Here is a 17,305-nt window from a genome sequence, read left to right on the forward strand (position 1 = left end):
TTTTATGTGATTGGCTACTTTTTCATTTTTTAAGTTTTTTGGTTTTTTAGTACTCTCAGGGTGGCCTTGAACTCTCGGCACTCCTCCTACCTCTGCCTCCTAAGTGTTAGGATTAAAAGCCTGTGCCACCACGCCTGGCTTGATTGGTTATTTAAAAAAAAGCATTTTATTAAGAAAGAATATTTGGGCTGGAGAGAGAGCTTTGTCATTAAGGCACTTACTTGTGGAGTGTAAGGACCTAGGTTTGGTTCCCCAGTGCCCACATAAGCCAGCTGCGCAAGGTGGCACATCTGGAGTTCCTTTGCAGCGGCTAGAGACCCTGGTGCATCATTCTCTCTGTGTGTGTCTTTCTCTCTCTCTCAAATAAATAAATGAAAATAAAAAGATAAAAGTTCTACTATAAATTTATTTTTTGTATCTTGGATATGTATATGATGATCCTGGTAGAGGGGGTTCTTTTTCAACATGATCTGGAAGAGGAGCTCTCATCTGCTGGCAAAGGCCATAATCTGTTCCTAGAGAAAAATGAAACCAGGTGAGTGAGACTGCCACTAAGGAGGATGGACAGGTAAAGAAAATACTTCAAAATGAAATATGTCAAGTGATGATGCAAAAACACAGCAGAAGTTGGACACTACAAGCCTTAGGTTGGGCCATCCAGGCCAAATGAGCCAACAGGTGCAATAGTGGCATGTCCATGGTGGGGGAAACCAACAGCTCTCTAATTGGACTGGAGACTGGGTTCATGGGAGGGAATACATCCCTGATATTGAAAATCAACAACAGGGGTAGTCATGAGCACTAGGGGTGCAACATCTGCTGTTATCTGGTTAAATGTATATACTATGCTCATCAAACTGCCCAGTAAGCACTTCTCTTAATGTTCATACCCATATATTAATGCTACTCTAATTTTAGTTAGTAAAGCTTCCCTTTTCAGATGGCAGTGACCTCTGATATGACTCAAAAGGCACCATGGTGCTGCAAAGAAGTGACAGAGAAATGCTCAGCACTGAAACATCTCTATCACACCTTCTAAGGCTCAGGGTCCATTGTGAAAGAGTTGGCGGAAAGAATGTAAGAGCCAAGGGAAGGGTAGGACTCCTTACAACATGCTCCCCCAGACACAAAATGGCCTGGATACCCATGCCCTCACAGTGCCTGGCACTACCTCCACAAGACCCTCATAAGAGGGAAAAAAGATGGTGACATCAAAATAAAACAGACTGATGGGGGGGCGGGTATGATGAGGAGTGGAGTTTCAAAGGGGAGTGGGGGGGGGAGGGAATTACCACAGTTTATTATATATTATTATGGAAGTTGTCAATAAAAAAATAAAAGTTTTGGGGCTGGAGAGATGGCTTAGCAGTTAAGCGCTTGCCTGTGAAGCCTAAGGACCTCGGTTTGAGGCTCGATTCCCCAGGACCCACGTTAGCCAGATGCACAAGGGGGCGCATGCATCTGGAGTTCGTTTGCAGTGGATGGAAGCCCTGGCGCACCCATTCTCTCTCTTCTCTCTCTCTCTCTGCCTCTTCCTCACTCTTTCACTCTCAAATAAATAAATAAAAATAAACAAAAACAAGTTAAAAATAAAATAAAAAATTTTAAAAACTTAGCATAAGTCCCACAGAGACTCCTCCCAAGGGTCCCTGCTTTATTTCTGTGAGAAGAGTAAGTATTTTTAAATGTGAATGCCACAGGGAACAAGGTAGCCATGCAGCAAGAGAAGTTCACTACCAACAGGTCTGTTCTCTGTTCTTAACCCTTTGCTACATATTGAAGTTATTTAGTTATGGGCCCCCACCCAAGCTCAGCAAGTACACTTGGTCATGACCAGATAAGAACGTATTATTAGAGTCAAGATAAGTCAATTCTAAGAAATTTGAACTGTTCACAGTCCTTCCTCAACAAAAATCTTGGGAAGCCCCACGAGACCACTTACTTTGAGAGGAGACACTGCATTAGTGGCCTGCAAGCCCCATGTCCTGAGCAACACCAGCGGAGCAGCACTGGTCGAATACAGCCTTTTCAATAAGTCTGTGGCAGCTAGAAGAGCAGTATTATGACGCTGTCTATCTGTTTCATAACCTGTCAGGTGGCTCATAGAGCCTGGGGGAAAAAAGAAAGGTTAAGTTCCTACTCCAGTAATAAAACTTTTTCCTCACTCTATCGTTAAGTCTGCCCATCTTACCTCTCAAGAGCTCTGATCTTTACATGATTTCAGGGTACCTGAATCCTTACCTAAGTCCTTCCCATCAAAGGCTGCAGCACTGAGATGGCGGACTAAGCTGGTGATATCGCCAAAGCCCATGTTGACACCTTGCCCTGCAAGTGGATGGACTCTGTGGGCTGCGTCCCTAAGAAGAAAGCAGCATTCAGATGACTTCCAGCAGAACAGGTGAGGAAAGAGTAGCCCTGCTCCCTTACTGTCTTACCCAATGAGGGCCACTCGAGGACGGACATACTCAGCAGCATGTCCCAAGCCCAAAGGAAAGAGTGCTCTGCTTTTGGCATCCACTTTGGCTACACTTGGGGGCAGCTGGCGAGCTGAGACCCTAGTGGGCTTCAGAAAGGTGACGATGTATTGGAACATGGTGCTGGCTGAGTCAACGAAGTCTGTGTGGTTAGCATCGCTCCACTGCAGAGTCAAAAAACAAGGTAGAATGTGATTAGTGACTAGAAGAGAATTTAAAATTTACTCCCTTTTATAACCAAAGCTAAAGGAAATGCAATTTAGCATATTTAAGCTGATGTTGCTGATGAATTAATTACAAGCTCCCTTAAGTCAAAGTTGAATTTTCCACAGGCTTTGGAATCATGCCAAACTATTCCTGGGATGGCCCCTGCCTACTTCTGAGTATCACTTGTTACTTGTCCCCACCAATAAACACGAACCCGCTACAGTGCAGCCCATTCTATGATGTCCTCCTGCCTCCAAGCTTAGATTACACTTACATGCCTTCCCACATGCATACACCTCATGAGACATCCCTCCAATCCTGTGTCCCCCACCATCCTTCCATAGCTTGTTTATTTGAAAAATTTTAAAAAGTTATTTGAGAGAAAGCAGATAGGATAGGTGCGCCAGGGCCTCTAGCCACTGCAAACAAACTCCAGACACATGCTACTTTGTGTATCTGGCTTACATGGATATTGGGGAATAGAACCTGGGTCTTTAGGCTTTGCAAGCAAGCACCTAACCACTGACCAATCTCTTCAGCTCTGCTCCCACGGCTGTCTGTGCATATGTCTACCACTCTACTGAGATTGTCATTGCCACACATGCAACACAGAAGGCCCTACTACAAAGGTGCGAGGCTTGTGCCAGGAACATATACTAAAATGACTCAGACAGCTGCAGAGATGCCTTAGCGGTGAAGGTACTTGCCTGCAAAACCATTCAATTCCCTAAGAAACATGTAAGCCAGATGCCATTCATATATTTTGGTGTGTGAACGCAAGTGGTATACACAAATGTATACAGATACATGACGGGCCAGAGGAAGATGAGTGTTCTCTACCACTCTTCCATCTTATTTCCCTAAGACAAAGTCACTGAACTTGATATCCCTGTTTTTCTTTCTTCCCTTCTTTTTTTGTTTTTTTTTTAAGAGAGGGTCTCACTCTGGCCCAGGCTGATGTGGAATTCATTATGTAGTCTCAGGGTGGCCTCAAACTCATGGCAACCCTCCTACCTCTGCCTCCCGAGTACTGGGATTAAAGGTGTGCACCATGTCCAGCTTCATTTCGTTTTACTTCTATTAGATTGGCTGACCAGGGAGTCCCAGTGATCCTGTCTCTACCTACTCTCTCCCACCCAGTACTAGGGTTTTAGGTATGTGTGGCTGTCTATGGTTGGCTTTTTTTTAGTTTTCAGGTTTTATTTTCTTTTGAGGTAGGATCTCGCGTTAGCCCAGGCTGACCGGGAATTCACTATATAGTCTCAGGGTGGCCTTGAACCCATAGCAATCCTCTTAACCTCTGCCTCCCCAGTGCTGGGATTAAAGGCGTGCACCACACCCAGCTTTTTTTTTTTTTTTGCTTAAAAATATTTATTTATTTAAGAGAGAACAAGGCAGACAGAATAGGCATGCCAGGGCTTCCAGCCATTGCAAATAAACTCCTGACACATGTGCCACCTTGTCCATCTGGCTTACATGGGTACTGGGGAATTGAATCTGGGTCCTTTAGCTTTGCAGGCAAGCACCTTAACTGCTAAGCCGTCTCTTCAGCCCCATGTCTGGCCTTTTACATGGATACCAGGGCCTGAACTCAGGTCATCATGCTTGTGCAGCAACTGCTCTTATCCACTGAACCATCTCTCCAGACCAATTCATTTTTTTCCTATTGCTCCCACAAAACCGTTGAATTTAGGTCCTTCAGTATGAAGTCCTTAAGAAGCAGTGGGACTTATAAAATCCTCAGCTCTATGGGCCAAACAGATAAATGCAGCTTTGCTACTCGCTCTGTGACATCTCTGTGAGAAGTACAACTTTCTTTTCTTAGTTTGTTTGGAGATAAGTCTTACTCTAGGGGCTGGAGAGATGGCTTAGTGGTTAAGGCGCTTGCCTACAAAGCCAAAAGACCTCAGGACCCCCATAAAACCAGATGTACAAGGTAACACATGCTTCTGGAGTTTGTTTGCAGTGGCTGGAGGCCCAGGTGTGCTCATTCTCTTTCTATCTGCTCTTTCTCTAATAAATAAATGAATTTTCCTTAAAAAAAAAAAAAAAACACACCCTATCCACCAGTGAATCAGGTGTCTATCAGTGCAACAGCAGCCTATAACCCTCTGCTTTACATTTCCCTGTACACCTTGGAGATTCCAGATCGAGGATTACTGTTGCAAAGGAAAAGCTGCTTGGTAGGGCCTTTCCCTTTTCCTTACTCATAACTCCCTTTCTGTCTACTCCCACCTCACGCCATCAGCTGGACAAAGCGATACTCACAAAAGCGGAGTTGATGGCGTCCACAAACTCTTCCTCATCCATGCTGACCAGCTTTGCTGCATGGTCGTGCGAGGTGGACCATACCAAGGAACTCAAGGTATCTGAGAGCTGTGTCAAAAAAAAAAAAAGACTAGCCAGGTATGGTGGCACATACTTTTAATTCCAGCACTTGGGAGGCAGAGGTAGGAGAATCACCTTGAGTTCAAGGCCACCCTGAGACTACATAGTGAATTTCAAGTCAGCCTGGGCTACAGTGAGTGAGACCCTACCTCAGAAACCAAAAAAAAATAAAAAAATAAAAAGTCTGGTATGGTGACGCATACCTTTAATCCCAGTATACAAAAATCTGAGGCAGGAGGACTGAGAGTTTGAGACCCTCCCCATATATACATAAACAAAAATAAAATATTTTTTAAAACCTGGATTTGGGCTGGAGAAATGGCTTAGCAGTTAAGGTGCTTGCCTGTGAAGCCTAAGGACCCACGTTCAATTCCCTAGTACCCAGGTAAGCCAGATGAACAAGGTGGTCCATATGTCTGGGAGTTCATCTACATTGGCTAGAAGCCCTGGCACATCCATTCTCTCTCTCTCTGTAATATAAACTAAATAAAACAAAAACAAAAAAATGCATTGGAGAGATAGTTTAGAGGTTGAGGTGCTTGTTGACAAAGCCAAAGGAGCCATAAAACCAGATGCACAAGGATGGCTGGCTTATGTGTCTGGAGTTTGTTTGCGGTGGCTAGAGTCCCTGTCATGCCCATTAGAACAATAAAAAATAACTTAAAAAAAAAAAAAGAGGGCCGGAGAGATGTTTTAGCGGTGAAGGCGCATGCCTGTGAAGCCTAAGGACCCAGGTTCGATTCTCCAGGTTCCAGCCAGATGCACATGGTGGCGCATGCATCTGGAATTCATTTGCAGTGGCTACAGGCCCTGTCATACCCATTCTCTTTCTCTCTCTAAAATAAATAAATAAAAAATAAATCTTTAAAAAGAGAGAGTTTGAGACCAGTATGGAATGAAACCTTTTCTAACAATCCTTTTCTGACCTCAGAGTTTTCAAGCATGAAGGTAGGTAAGGGAGACAATGGGAGCTTGGAGAATGACTACCTTGGAGCTGACTGGCCAGAGGACCTCTTACCGGTAGCAGAGCAATAGGCCCAGAGGGGAGGAATCTCTGCCAGGCTACATTGTTTTCTGTGGCCTGCAACAGAAGAAAGGTTCCTGAAAGGGGCATTGGGTGCTTATGAATAGGGTCCTCACATGGTAGCTTCAGATCTTACCTCTGACAAATACAGAGTAGCCACAACAGCAGACTGGTCATAGTTCCAGGTGACATTCTGGATCCCAGCAGCCTGCCGTACTGCTGAGTTGTAACCATCAGCACCAATCTGCATGGACACATGGGCCTGCTAAGCCTTATGACCAATCATACTGCTCCAGAAATTTATCTCTTTCCACTAAAATTCTGTCTAGTCCCAACTGTTGACAAATCTCAACTGTGGCAGGAAACTTACCAGGCCTCTCCCAGGCAGCCCCTATAGGGACCGTTCTACAACATATGTCCTCATATGGACTAATGGGGCCAAGCGTACGTGTGACCCAAGAAGTGCCACAACCAGATTCAGCCAGGTGGTTTTGATACTTGAACTAGAGAGAAAGTGCAGCCCAAAGAAGGCATGGGAGCAGAGGCAGAAATGAGTGCTGCCAGGAGCGGAATGACCCTAGGATTCCGGAGAGAAAGAACAGCTCTAATTCCCAATACTCTGCTTCCCGTCCCTGTGAAACCTGGCCATCCTCCTAGCCTTCATTTCATGAGACTGCTTCCTATGCAGATTTTATAAAGCCTCTTAACTAATGCTTCCTTAAATGGATACCAGTCACTATACAACCACAGCTTTGCCAAAAGTTAATTCATAGTTTACATCTCAAACTATGGCTCTATGGCTCAGAGAACATGCAAGACCCCTGACAAAGTAAGAATCTTCAACTACCAACAATTTGGTCTGGAGGGTGCTGCCATCACCTAGGGTAATGTGGACCCAAGGACTGGAGTCTTCCATGGAAAATGTATCAGGCCAGGTATAGCCAACAGCTTTGCTCTTGTAGAGAACTGTCACTTGGTCTGCAAAGGTCAAGAGAAAAAAAGCAAAATATTAGAAAGGTGGGTCAAAAAGCTAAGGAAAAACCAAACACACCTAAAACAAAGTTCCAGGCTTGCCATCTCATTGCTTACTACCAAACAAGAAAAGCAAGATGGGCTGGGGAGACAGCTCAGTGAGTAAGATCATTTGCCATGTAAGCATGATGAACTGAGTTCAAGTGCTAGCACCCACGCAAAAACTGGGCATGGCTATGCACATCTGTAATCACAGTCCTGTGGGGGTGGAGACATGAGAATGGCTGGAGCTCACTGTTCAATCAAAAGAGCAGACCAAAAAAAAAAAAAAACAAAAAACAAAAAACAAAAAACAAACCAGCAGCTCACGGCTGGAGATGGCTCTTGTCTGTGAAGCCTAATGACTGGGGTTTGATTCTCCAGTATCCACACAAAGTCAGATCCACAAAGCAGCACATACATGTGGAGTTTGCAGCAGCTGGAGGTCCTGACAAGACCCATTCTCTCTCTCTGCTTGAAAATAATTAAATAAAATAAAAATAAAGCAATACCTCTAAGTTCAGTGACAGACTTCATGTCAAGGAAACAACATGGAAGAATGACAGAAAACATCTAATGTTCTACTCTGGCCTCCACACACATGTAACACACATACAGGCAAGATCTAAAAAGTAACTGTAAAAAAAAAAAGGGGACTCAAGTAATCAATACTATGGCTTAAGAGCTGTTGATCAATCATGAAAGCCACAAGGATGCCAGACGTGGTGGTGCACGCCTTTAATCTCAGCACTAGGAGGCAGAGGTGGGAGGACTGCCATGAGTTCAAGGTTACCCTGAGACTACACAGTGAGTTACAGGTCAACATGGGCTAGAGTGAAACCCTACCTCGAAAAAAAACAAGACAAAAGGGGCTGGAGAGATGGCTTATCAGCTAAGCGCTTGATTGTGAAGCCTATGGACCCCAGTTCAAGGCTCGATTCCCCAGGACCCACGTAAGCCAGATGCACAATGTGGCATGCATGCATCTGGAGTTTGTTTGCGGTGGCTGGAGGCCCTGGCACGGCCATTCTCTTTCTCTCTGTGTGTGTCTATCACTCTCACTTCCTAGAGAACAAATGAAGGTGGACAAGATGGTGCCTCACCGGACACAGCCTCCAGCTGCTTAGTGAGAGCATGCATGATGACGTCATTTTCTACAATATAGCCCATGTCATCTAAATTATCCTTATCGAACATTATCAAGGCCTCTGAGCAGGCATCCCACACCTGGAAACACAAAAGAAAAGCTGCATTAAAACCAAGGAAAAGGAGGCTGGAGAGATGGCTTAGGGATTAAGGTGCTTGCTTGCAAAGCCAAAGGATCCCAGTTTGATTATCAAGGACCCATGTAAGCCAGATGCACAAGGGGGCGCACGCATCTGGAGTTCGTTTGCAGTGGCTGGAGGCCCTGGTGTACCCATTCTCTCCCTCTTTCTCTCTCTGCAACATTCTCTCTCTCAAATAAATAAATAATTAAAATAAATAAATACAACCAAGGAAAAGTAAACATGATTCTGATAAAAGTTCAGTGCATTCCCAATGAGAGGAGCAAGAAATCACAAACCCTCAGCCTCTTTAGCAGGGCTGAAAGTGAAAAGATCAGAGCAATGTGTGATGACTATTATCCTAGCACTTAGGAAGTAGAGGAGGAGTATATGGAGGTCAGGGCAAGCCTTAGCTGCAGAACAAGTTCAAGGCCAGCCTGGGCTAATGAGACTGCACACACACACACACACACACAAATTTTTTTTAAAAAGAGAATACATTTAAAAAGAGAGAGAGAGAGAGACTAGTGAGATGGCTTGGTGGTTAAGGCATTTGCCAAAGCCAAAGGATCCCGGTTTGATTCCCCAGGACCATGTAAGCCAATGCACAAGGGGGCACATGTGTCTGGAGTTCGTTTGCAGTGGCTGGAGGCCCTAGTGCACCTATTCTCTCTCTCTCCCCACCTCCTTCTTTCTCTTGTTCAAATAAATAAATTATATATATCTATACACACACACACACACACACACACACACACAATTTTTTTTAAAAAAGGGCATTCAACTGGGCATGGTGGTGCATGCCTTTAATCCCAGCACTTGGAAGGCAGAGGTTGGTGAACCAACTGTGAGTTCAAGGCTACCCTGAGACTACATAGTGAATTCCAGGTCAGCCTGGGCTAGAGTGTGAGACCCTACCTCAAAAAACAAAAAAAAGCCCTATTCAGACTGGAATTCAGACTTGCTCTGGTTCCCCCCACATTCACAGAGAACCTGAAGAACATGTGTTCTGATGCTGTAACACAAGGCCAAGACAGCTTGCCAAGAGGAAGGAATGAAAAGGAGGCACCTGCATTCGGCGGAAGGCTCGGTATCTCATGTTGCAGATATGGTCCCAGGCACCAAAACCTATAAAAAGAAAGGTTCTATATAGACCAGGGTGACCTCACAGGAATCTGGGATTCTTGCCCCCCCCCCCCCCGGCACATCACTGGTCTCTCCACCCTGCTAAGTCAGGTTGTCTGCAGTGTTTTCCAGCAAGAGAAAAACCCTCTGCTTCTATTCAGTCTGCTGATAGAAGCTAAGCTACTCTGTTGCTGCGCTCCACACTGTATAATATGCATGAAAAACTCCAATCACACTAAAGAAAACTAAGCCACTATTCTTTATATATTTATATATAAAGAATAATATAATATGATATATATTTATATATTCTTTATTCTATTATAAACATTCTAAAGGCTTTTTTTTTGTTTTTTTTGTTTTCTAAGATAGGGTCTCACTCTAGTCCAGGCTGACCTGGAATTCACTATGTCTTCTCAGGATGGCCTCCAATTTGTGGTGATCCTCCTACCTCTATCTCCCAAGTGCTGTGATTAAAGACATGTACCACCACACCCAGCCTAAAGATTTTTTTTTTTTCCTCTGGCTCAGGCTGACCTGGAATTCACTATGTAGTCTCAGGGTGGCCTTGAATTCTCAGCAATCCTCCTACTGCTGCCTCCCGAGTGCTGGGATTAAAGGTGTGCGCCACCATGCCCGCTTTAAGATTTTTTAAATTTTGTTTTTTTGAGGTTGGTTCTCACACTAGGCCAAGATGGCCTTAATTTCACTATGTATTCTCAGGCAGGCCTCAAACTGGACAAGCAAGCCCATCTCCCACCCACTCACCCCCACACAATAAGCAATTTCCTATGCTCTGGTGACTGTCCTACAGGACAAGTTGGACATTTGAGTGGAAAGGATGTTGCTCTACTTACTGCTGAGCAGGGTTGCAGAACCAGGGGAAATGGAGCTGACCCTGTTGCTGTAAGTTTCCGACAATTTCTCCAGTACTTTCTTTGGACCTGCTTCGAGCAACAGGATTTTTTTATCATGAAAGTGAATATCATGTCCTAAAAAAACAAAAGATGCAATATTTAAAATCATTTTAGGAAAGCCAAGAAATTAACTGCACAGTAAGATAACCGCAGATAATAATGTACTTTATACTTAGAAATGCTAGAAAAGGGCTGGAGAGGCGGCTTAGCAGTTAAGGCGTTTGCCTGCAAAGCCAGTTGGTTCAATTCCCCAGGACCCATGTAACGCAAATGCACAGGTGGCACATACATCTGGAGTTTGTTTGCACTGGCTGGAGTCCCTGGTGCACTCATTTTCTCTCTGCCTCTTTCTCTCTCTCATGTATATAAATAAAAATAAAATATTTTTCTGAAAAAACTGCTAGAAGAGAGCTAGAGAGATAGCGTAGTGGTTAAGGCACTTGCCAGCAAAACCAAAGGACCCAGTCCCTGTGTAAGCCAGATGCACAAGGTGGCGCATGTGTCTGAAGTTCATTTGTAATGCCTGGAGGCACTGGCATACCCATTCTCTTTCTCTACCTGCCTGTTTCTCTGTAATAAAATCTTTAAAACTGAGGGAATTTTGGAACTTTTCATGTGTTTAAGGAAATAAGCATGTCTAACCAGATTTAAATTACATAACACATGTAAATATCAAAACATTAAAAGGGGGCTGAAGAAATGGCTTAGCGTTTAAGGTGTTTACCCACAAAGCCAAAGGACACAGGTGCTAATCACCAAGACACACATAAGCCAGATGTACAAGGAGGTGCATGCATCTGGAGTTTGTAGCAGCTGGAGACCCTGGTATGCCCATTCTTTATCTCTTTCCCTGCCTGTTTCTCTCAAATAAATAAAAGAAAAATCTAAGAGAACATGATTAAGTCATATGGAAACCTACTTTTTTGGACCATGGAACACTCAGGAACCATAGATTGTTACTAGAAAATTTTCAGTGGCAGGCATGGGATCCTTTCTACTGAGTTGTTAGCCAGGGAGGTCCTTGATGCCCCCAAAACATTACAGGCCATTGCCAAGGCCTCAGGTTCCACACCAGGAAGAGATGGTAAGACCCTATTGCTGAAGATTCCACATAATTGGGCTGCAAGGCCACTGAGAAACCCTCTTGGAACTGAGGTGAAAACCTCCTCCATGTAGACCAGCTGACAGAAAACTGGAAAAAGTCATGCTGCATGCAGATCAATGGGAGACAGAGAAATCACCAGTGAAGATACTCAACAGTGGACACTGCAAGTCTTAAATTTGGCCAGTCAGGCCAAATGAGACAACAGGTGCAATAGTGGCATGTCTGTTATGGGGGAAACCAACCACCCTTAAATTTGACTGGAGGCCCACTCCATAGGAGGGAATACATCCCTGATACTAAAAACCTACAACAGGAGTAGTCATGAGCCCTAGGGGTGTAACATCTGCTGCTGTCTGGCTAAATGTACATACTATGCTAACCAAACTGCCCAGTAAGCACTTCTCTTAATGTTCATAACCATATATTAATGCTACTTTCACTTCTGGTCAGAGAAGCTTCTCTTTTCAGATGGCATGACCTTGGGATGACTGAAAAGGCATCACAGTGCTGAGAAGTGACAGAAGAATGCTCAGCACTGAAATATCTCTATCACACCTTCCAAGGCTCACGGTCTATTGTGGAACTGGTGGCAGAAAGAATGTAAGAGCCAAAGGAAGGGTAGACCCCTTACAACGTGCTCCTCCAGACACCAAATGGCCTGGATATCTATGACCTCAGTGCATGAAACTACTTACACAAGACCATCATAATAGGAGGAAAAGATCACGACATCAAGAGAGACTGAGAGGGGGTGGGAATATGGTGGAAAGTGGAGTTTCAAAGAGGAAAGTGGGGGGGGGGGTTTGAGGGAATTACCACGGGATATTGTTTACAATTATGGAAGTTGTCAATAAAATTTATATATATATAAAACAACAAATTAAAAAAATTAAAAGGTACTTTTTTATATTTTATTTTATTTGAGAGAGAAGGCAAGGGAGAAACTGGCAAATAAAGAATGGTCATGCCAGGCCTCCAGCCACTGCAAAGGGACTCTAGATGCATGCACTACCTTGTGCATCTAGTTTACATGGGTACTGGGGAATTGAACCTGGGCCCTTAGGATTCAGACAAGCGCCTTAACCTCTAAGTAATCTCTCCCACCCTACTTTTTTATTTTTATTTTTGGAGATAAGTTCTCCCTCTAGCCCAGGCTGACCTGGAATTCATTAGATAGTCTCAGAATGGCCTCCAACTCACAGTGATCCTCCTACCTTTGCCTCCCAAGTGCTGGGATTAAAGGCATGTACCACCATGCCTTTGAGAAAGAGAGAGAATATGGGCATGCCAGGGTCTCTAGTTGTTGCAAACAAACTCCAGATGCATGCACCATCTTGTGCATCTGGCTTACATGGGTCCTGGGGAATCAAACCTGGGTCCTTTGGCTTTGCAGGCAAGTGCCTTAACGGCTAGGCCATCTCTCCATCCCCCAAAATTTAATTTCCAAGACTAAGGAAGTAAACTGTTCTTTTACATTTGTGGCTTTATTTTTACTCAGGTTTTTGTTGTTGTTTTGTTTTACATGGTAGGGTCTCACTCTAGCCTAGCTGGCATGGAATTCACTATGAAGTCAGGCTTGCCTCAAACTCAGTGATCTGCCTACCTATGCCTCCTGTGGTACTTTTGAATAGATGGCCCCCAATATATTCAGTGCTTTATTAGTTTGTAGTTTGGATTTGCAGCTACCTGGGTGGAGGAGGTGTTACTGGGCAGATATTAGGGTCCAGCCCTAAGATGTGGTGGTGATTTGAAATTCCAATGTAAAGATATATAAAGTGCCTAGTTCTGCCTGGAGTTCCTGAAGTGTGCAACACGGCTTCTGGGCTTGTGGCTTCTCTCTGCTTGGGCCTGTGAAGGCAGGCCAGCTTCTTCTAGCACTATGGAACTTTCCCTGGATCTGCAAACTTCAATAAATCCCTTCCTCCATAACTGCTTCTAGTCTGGAAGTGCATCTCAGCAAACCTGAAGCTGTCTGCTACAGAAGCCTCAAACTCACAGTGATCTGCCTACCTATGTATCCAAAGTGCTGGGATGAAAAGCGTGCTCCACCATGCCAGGCTGTTTGTTTTGAACCAAGGTTTTACTCTGTACCCCCAAGATAGCCTTGAGTTCATGGCAGTTTTGCTGAGATTATAGCCTAAGGACCCAGGTGCAATTCCCTAGGACCCACATAAGCCAGATGCACATGGTGGTGCATGCATTTAGAGTTCGTTTGCAGGGCTTCAGGGCCCTGGTGCACCCATTCTCCTCTATCTGCCTCTTACTGTCCCTCAAATAAATAAATAAATAAATAAATAAATAATGTTTTAATGTAATGTTGAGCTGTGTAGGGTGACACATGCCTTTAATCCCAGCATTTAGGAGGCAGAGGTAGAATCACTGTGAGTTCAAGGCCTCCCTGAGACTACATAGGTCAGCCTGTGCAAGACCCTACCTCAAAACAAAACCAAACTAAACTAAACAAAAAAATTGGGTGTGGTGGTGCATGTCTTTCAACCCAGCACTTGGGTTTCTGCAGTTGTGTGCTCCAGTCTAGTTAGTTGGCAATCTTCCTAGCTCTGCCTCCCACTGTCTTAGGCACCTTGTGATAATAGTACCACTTTGCATACTGCTTTATGTGGGTGCTGAGGAATGGAACTTTGGCCAGTAGTAAAGGAAGTGCCTTTACCCTTTAAGCTGAGCCACCTTCCCAGTCCTGTACTGTCATTTGTAAAAGTCATTCCTGATTTTTTTTTTCTCTTTGAAGTAGGGTCTAACTCTAGTCCAGGCTGACCTGAATTCACTATATAGTCTTAGGGTGTCCTTCAACTAAAGACCATCTACCTCCCTCTGCCTCCCATATGCTGGGATTAAAGGTGGGCTCCAACACAACCTGCTTCATTCCTGATTTTTAAAACGTGTTGTTGTCTTTCCTTGCAAATAATTATTTTTTTCCACAAATTTGCATGTCATCCTTGCACAGGGGCCATGCTTACCTTTTCTGTATTGTTCCAATTTTAGTATATGTGCGCTGAAACAAGCACAAATAAAGATTTTTTTTTTAATGAGCTGAGGGGTGACTGGAGAGATGGCTTAGAAGTTAAGGCACTTGCCTGTGAAGCCTAAGGTCCCAGGTTCAATTCTCCAGGAGCCACATTAGCCAGATGCACATCATGGCACATGCACTTGGAGTTCATTTGTAATGGCTAGAGGCCCTGGTGTGCCCATTTTCTCTCTCCCTCTGTATCTAATAAATAAACAAAGATTTTTAAAAAAAATTCTAATGGGCTGGGGGCTAGAGATGGCTTAGCAGTTAAATGCTTGCCTGTGAAGCCCAAGGACCCCAGTTTGAGACTTGATTCCCCAGGATCCATATTAGCCTGATGCATAAGGGGGTGTATGAATCTGGAGTTTGTTTGCAGTGGTTGAAGGCCCTGGCGTGCCCATTCTCTCTCTCTCTGCCTCTTTCTCTCTCTGTCTGTCGTTCTCAAATAAATAAATAAAAGTGAACAAAGTATTTTTTAAAAATGGGCTGGGGACTAGAGATATGACTTAGTGGTTAAGGCGCTTGTCTACAAAGCCAAAGCATTCAGGTTCAATTCTGCAGTACCCACATAAAGTCAGATGCACAAAGTGGCACATTCATCGTGAGTTCATTTACAAGGGTTACAGGCTGTGGGGTACACCCATTCTTTCTCTTTTGCCCTCCCTCAATCTCTAGCAAATAAATAAATAATACTTTTTACTGTGGTGTTCTATGGAAGAGACAGAGAAATAAATAAATTATAGGGCTGGAGAGATAACTTAGTGGTTGCAGCGCTTGCCTGCAAAGCCCAAGGACCCAGATTCGACTCCCCAGTACTCACACAAGCCAGATGCACAAGGTGGCACATGTGTCTGGGGTTTGTCTGCAGTGACTGGAGACCCTGGCCTGCCCATTCTCTCTCTCAAATAAATAAAAATTTCAAAAATTAAAGATGTTAAAAGAGAAGAAAGCAATTATAATACAGAGTTTTGTGCACATATTTATATTAAAAAACGGCTGCTTTTGTTCCCTGTGGTACTGGAGAACAGGATGAAAACAAAACAAAACAGGCCTGGTACAGGGAGGTCGAGGTAGGGTTAGGCCACTCTGAGACTAGAATCAGTGAATTCTAGGTCAGTTTGGGCTAGAGCAAGACCCTACTTGGAAAAAACAAACAAAAAAGAAAGAAAAGAAAAAAGAAAGATACACAAATGATGGCTAAGAATATGGAAGAATTTATTCAAAGATGCAGCTCAGCAGTAGAGCACTTGGTTTGGCATGTATAGAGCCTTGGATTCTATCTGCAGTAAGGCAAAAATTAATAAGCTAATTCAACATCCTTTGTCATTAGGAAAATATAAACCGACACCACTTCTCAACTCCTAAGGTGACTATAAGCAAAAAGACAAAAAAACAAGTCCTGTCTAGTGTGCCTAGAGAAACTGCAACATTCACAAGTTGTACGTGGACCTTTACAATGGTGCAGTATCTTAAAAACAGTGGCAACTCTTCAAAACGTTGAATAAAGGCACCATATAAACCAGCAATTCCAGAGACAGAAAGCAGTGCCTTGGATTGCGAAATGAGTGACTTCTAAAGGGTCCCATGGTTTTTGTTTAATTTTATAGAATAAGTAAAACGTATTAAAACTTTTTGTGGTGATAACTGCACCGATCTGCGAATATACTAAAACTCTTAAAATGTATGCTTTAAAAGGGAGTACTTTATATTATGTGAGCTATACTGTAATAACGCTGCTTTCAAAAAACAAAACATGCCGGGTGTCACGCCTTTAATTCCAGGCATAGGTAGGAGGATCACCGTGAGTTCAAGGCCACCCTGAGAAGACATAGTGAATTCCTGGTCAGCCTGAGCTAGAGACCCTACCTCGAAAAAGAAAAAAAGAAAAAAGAAATAAATAAACGGGCTCGAGAGATGGCTTAGAGGTTAAGGCGCTTGCCTGCAAAACCAAGTTGTATTCCCCAGGACCCATGTAAGCCAGATAGATGCACAAGGTGGTCATGCGTCTGGAGTTCGTTTGCAGTGACTGGAGGCCCTGGAGTGACCATATTCATTCTGTCTGTCTCTCTCATAAATGAATAAAATATTTTAAAACAGCCGGGCGTGGTGGCGCACTCGGGAAGCAGAGGTAGGAGAATCACCGTGAGTTTGAGGCCACCATGAGACTACATAGTGAATTCGATCGAGGTCAGCCTGTTATAGAATGAGTCCCTACCTCAAAAAAAAAAAAAAAAAAATTAAATATGAGAATCAGTTAGAAAACAAAACAAAACAAGTCAGTGATACACCGCCTGGTTCCTTCCAAAGGTGCGTGTTCTACAAACCCTGACCGTAGGGACAGCAGCTCAAGCGCACGCCCCGGGCTCCTCCAGTCGGGCAGTGAATGGGCCGCTAGGTCAAGCCCGCCCGGTCCGCAGCCCAGGTCCCCGCCACACGCCCCGAGGATGCGCTTACCCAAGGCACAAGCCATGGCAGCGCCCACCAGGCCTCCGCCCGACACCACCACATCGTACACGGTGTCTGCCGAGGCACCGGCCCACCTCCGGCAGGCGAGCAGCGGGCCTCCCCGGGCAGCCGGGCGAGCGCCCAGCAACCTGCTCACTCCCAGCCGGGCCGCCATCGACCTGACCTGCGCGGGCGCCCCCGGCGCCCCGCTAGACCCGCCTCCAGGAGCGCTTCCGGAGCACAGCCCTCCAATCCGGTGCCGCCCCCGCCGGAAGCAGGACGGCTGGACCAATCCGACGGCGACTCTTGCCTCCTAGGA

General features: G+C 44.5%; 1 protein-coding gene and 1 non-coding gene across 2 annotated transcripts; both read right to left on the reverse strand.

Moving 5' to 3' along the window:
- Positions 1–388: 388 nt before the first annotated feature.
- On the reverse strand, positions 389–17,161 carry Coq6 (coenzyme Q6, monooxygenase). The gene is made up of 12 exons (XM_045154611.1): positions 16,996–17,161; positions 10,352–10,486; positions 9,439–9,497; positions 8,208–8,331; positions 6,941–7,071; positions 6,230–6,337; positions 6,088–6,150; positions 4,950–5,057; positions 2,436–2,638; positions 2,242–2,357; positions 1,943–2,109; positions 389–515 (listed from the first exon to the last, which is right to left on the reverse strand). The coding sequence occupies exons 1-12, from the start codon at positions 17,159–17,161 to the stop codon at positions 486–488; spliced, it is 1,410 nt and encodes a 469-aa protein (XP_045010546.1). The 3' UTR covers positions 389–485.
- Positions 14,434–14,539, reverse strand: LOC123462476. The gene has a single exon (XR_006638298.1). It is a non-coding gene; the product is annotated as a U6 spliceosomal RNA (small nuclear RNA).
- Positions 17,162–17,305: the final 144 nt, after the last annotated feature.

This window comes from Jaculus jaculus, chromosome 7, assembly GCF_020740685.1.
Source record: "Jaculus jaculus isolate mJacJac1 chromosome 7, mJacJac1.mat.Y.cur, whole genome shotgun sequence".
Taxonomy (NCBI): Eukaryota; Metazoa; Chordata; class Mammalia; order Rodentia; family Dipodidae; genus Jaculus; species Jaculus jaculus.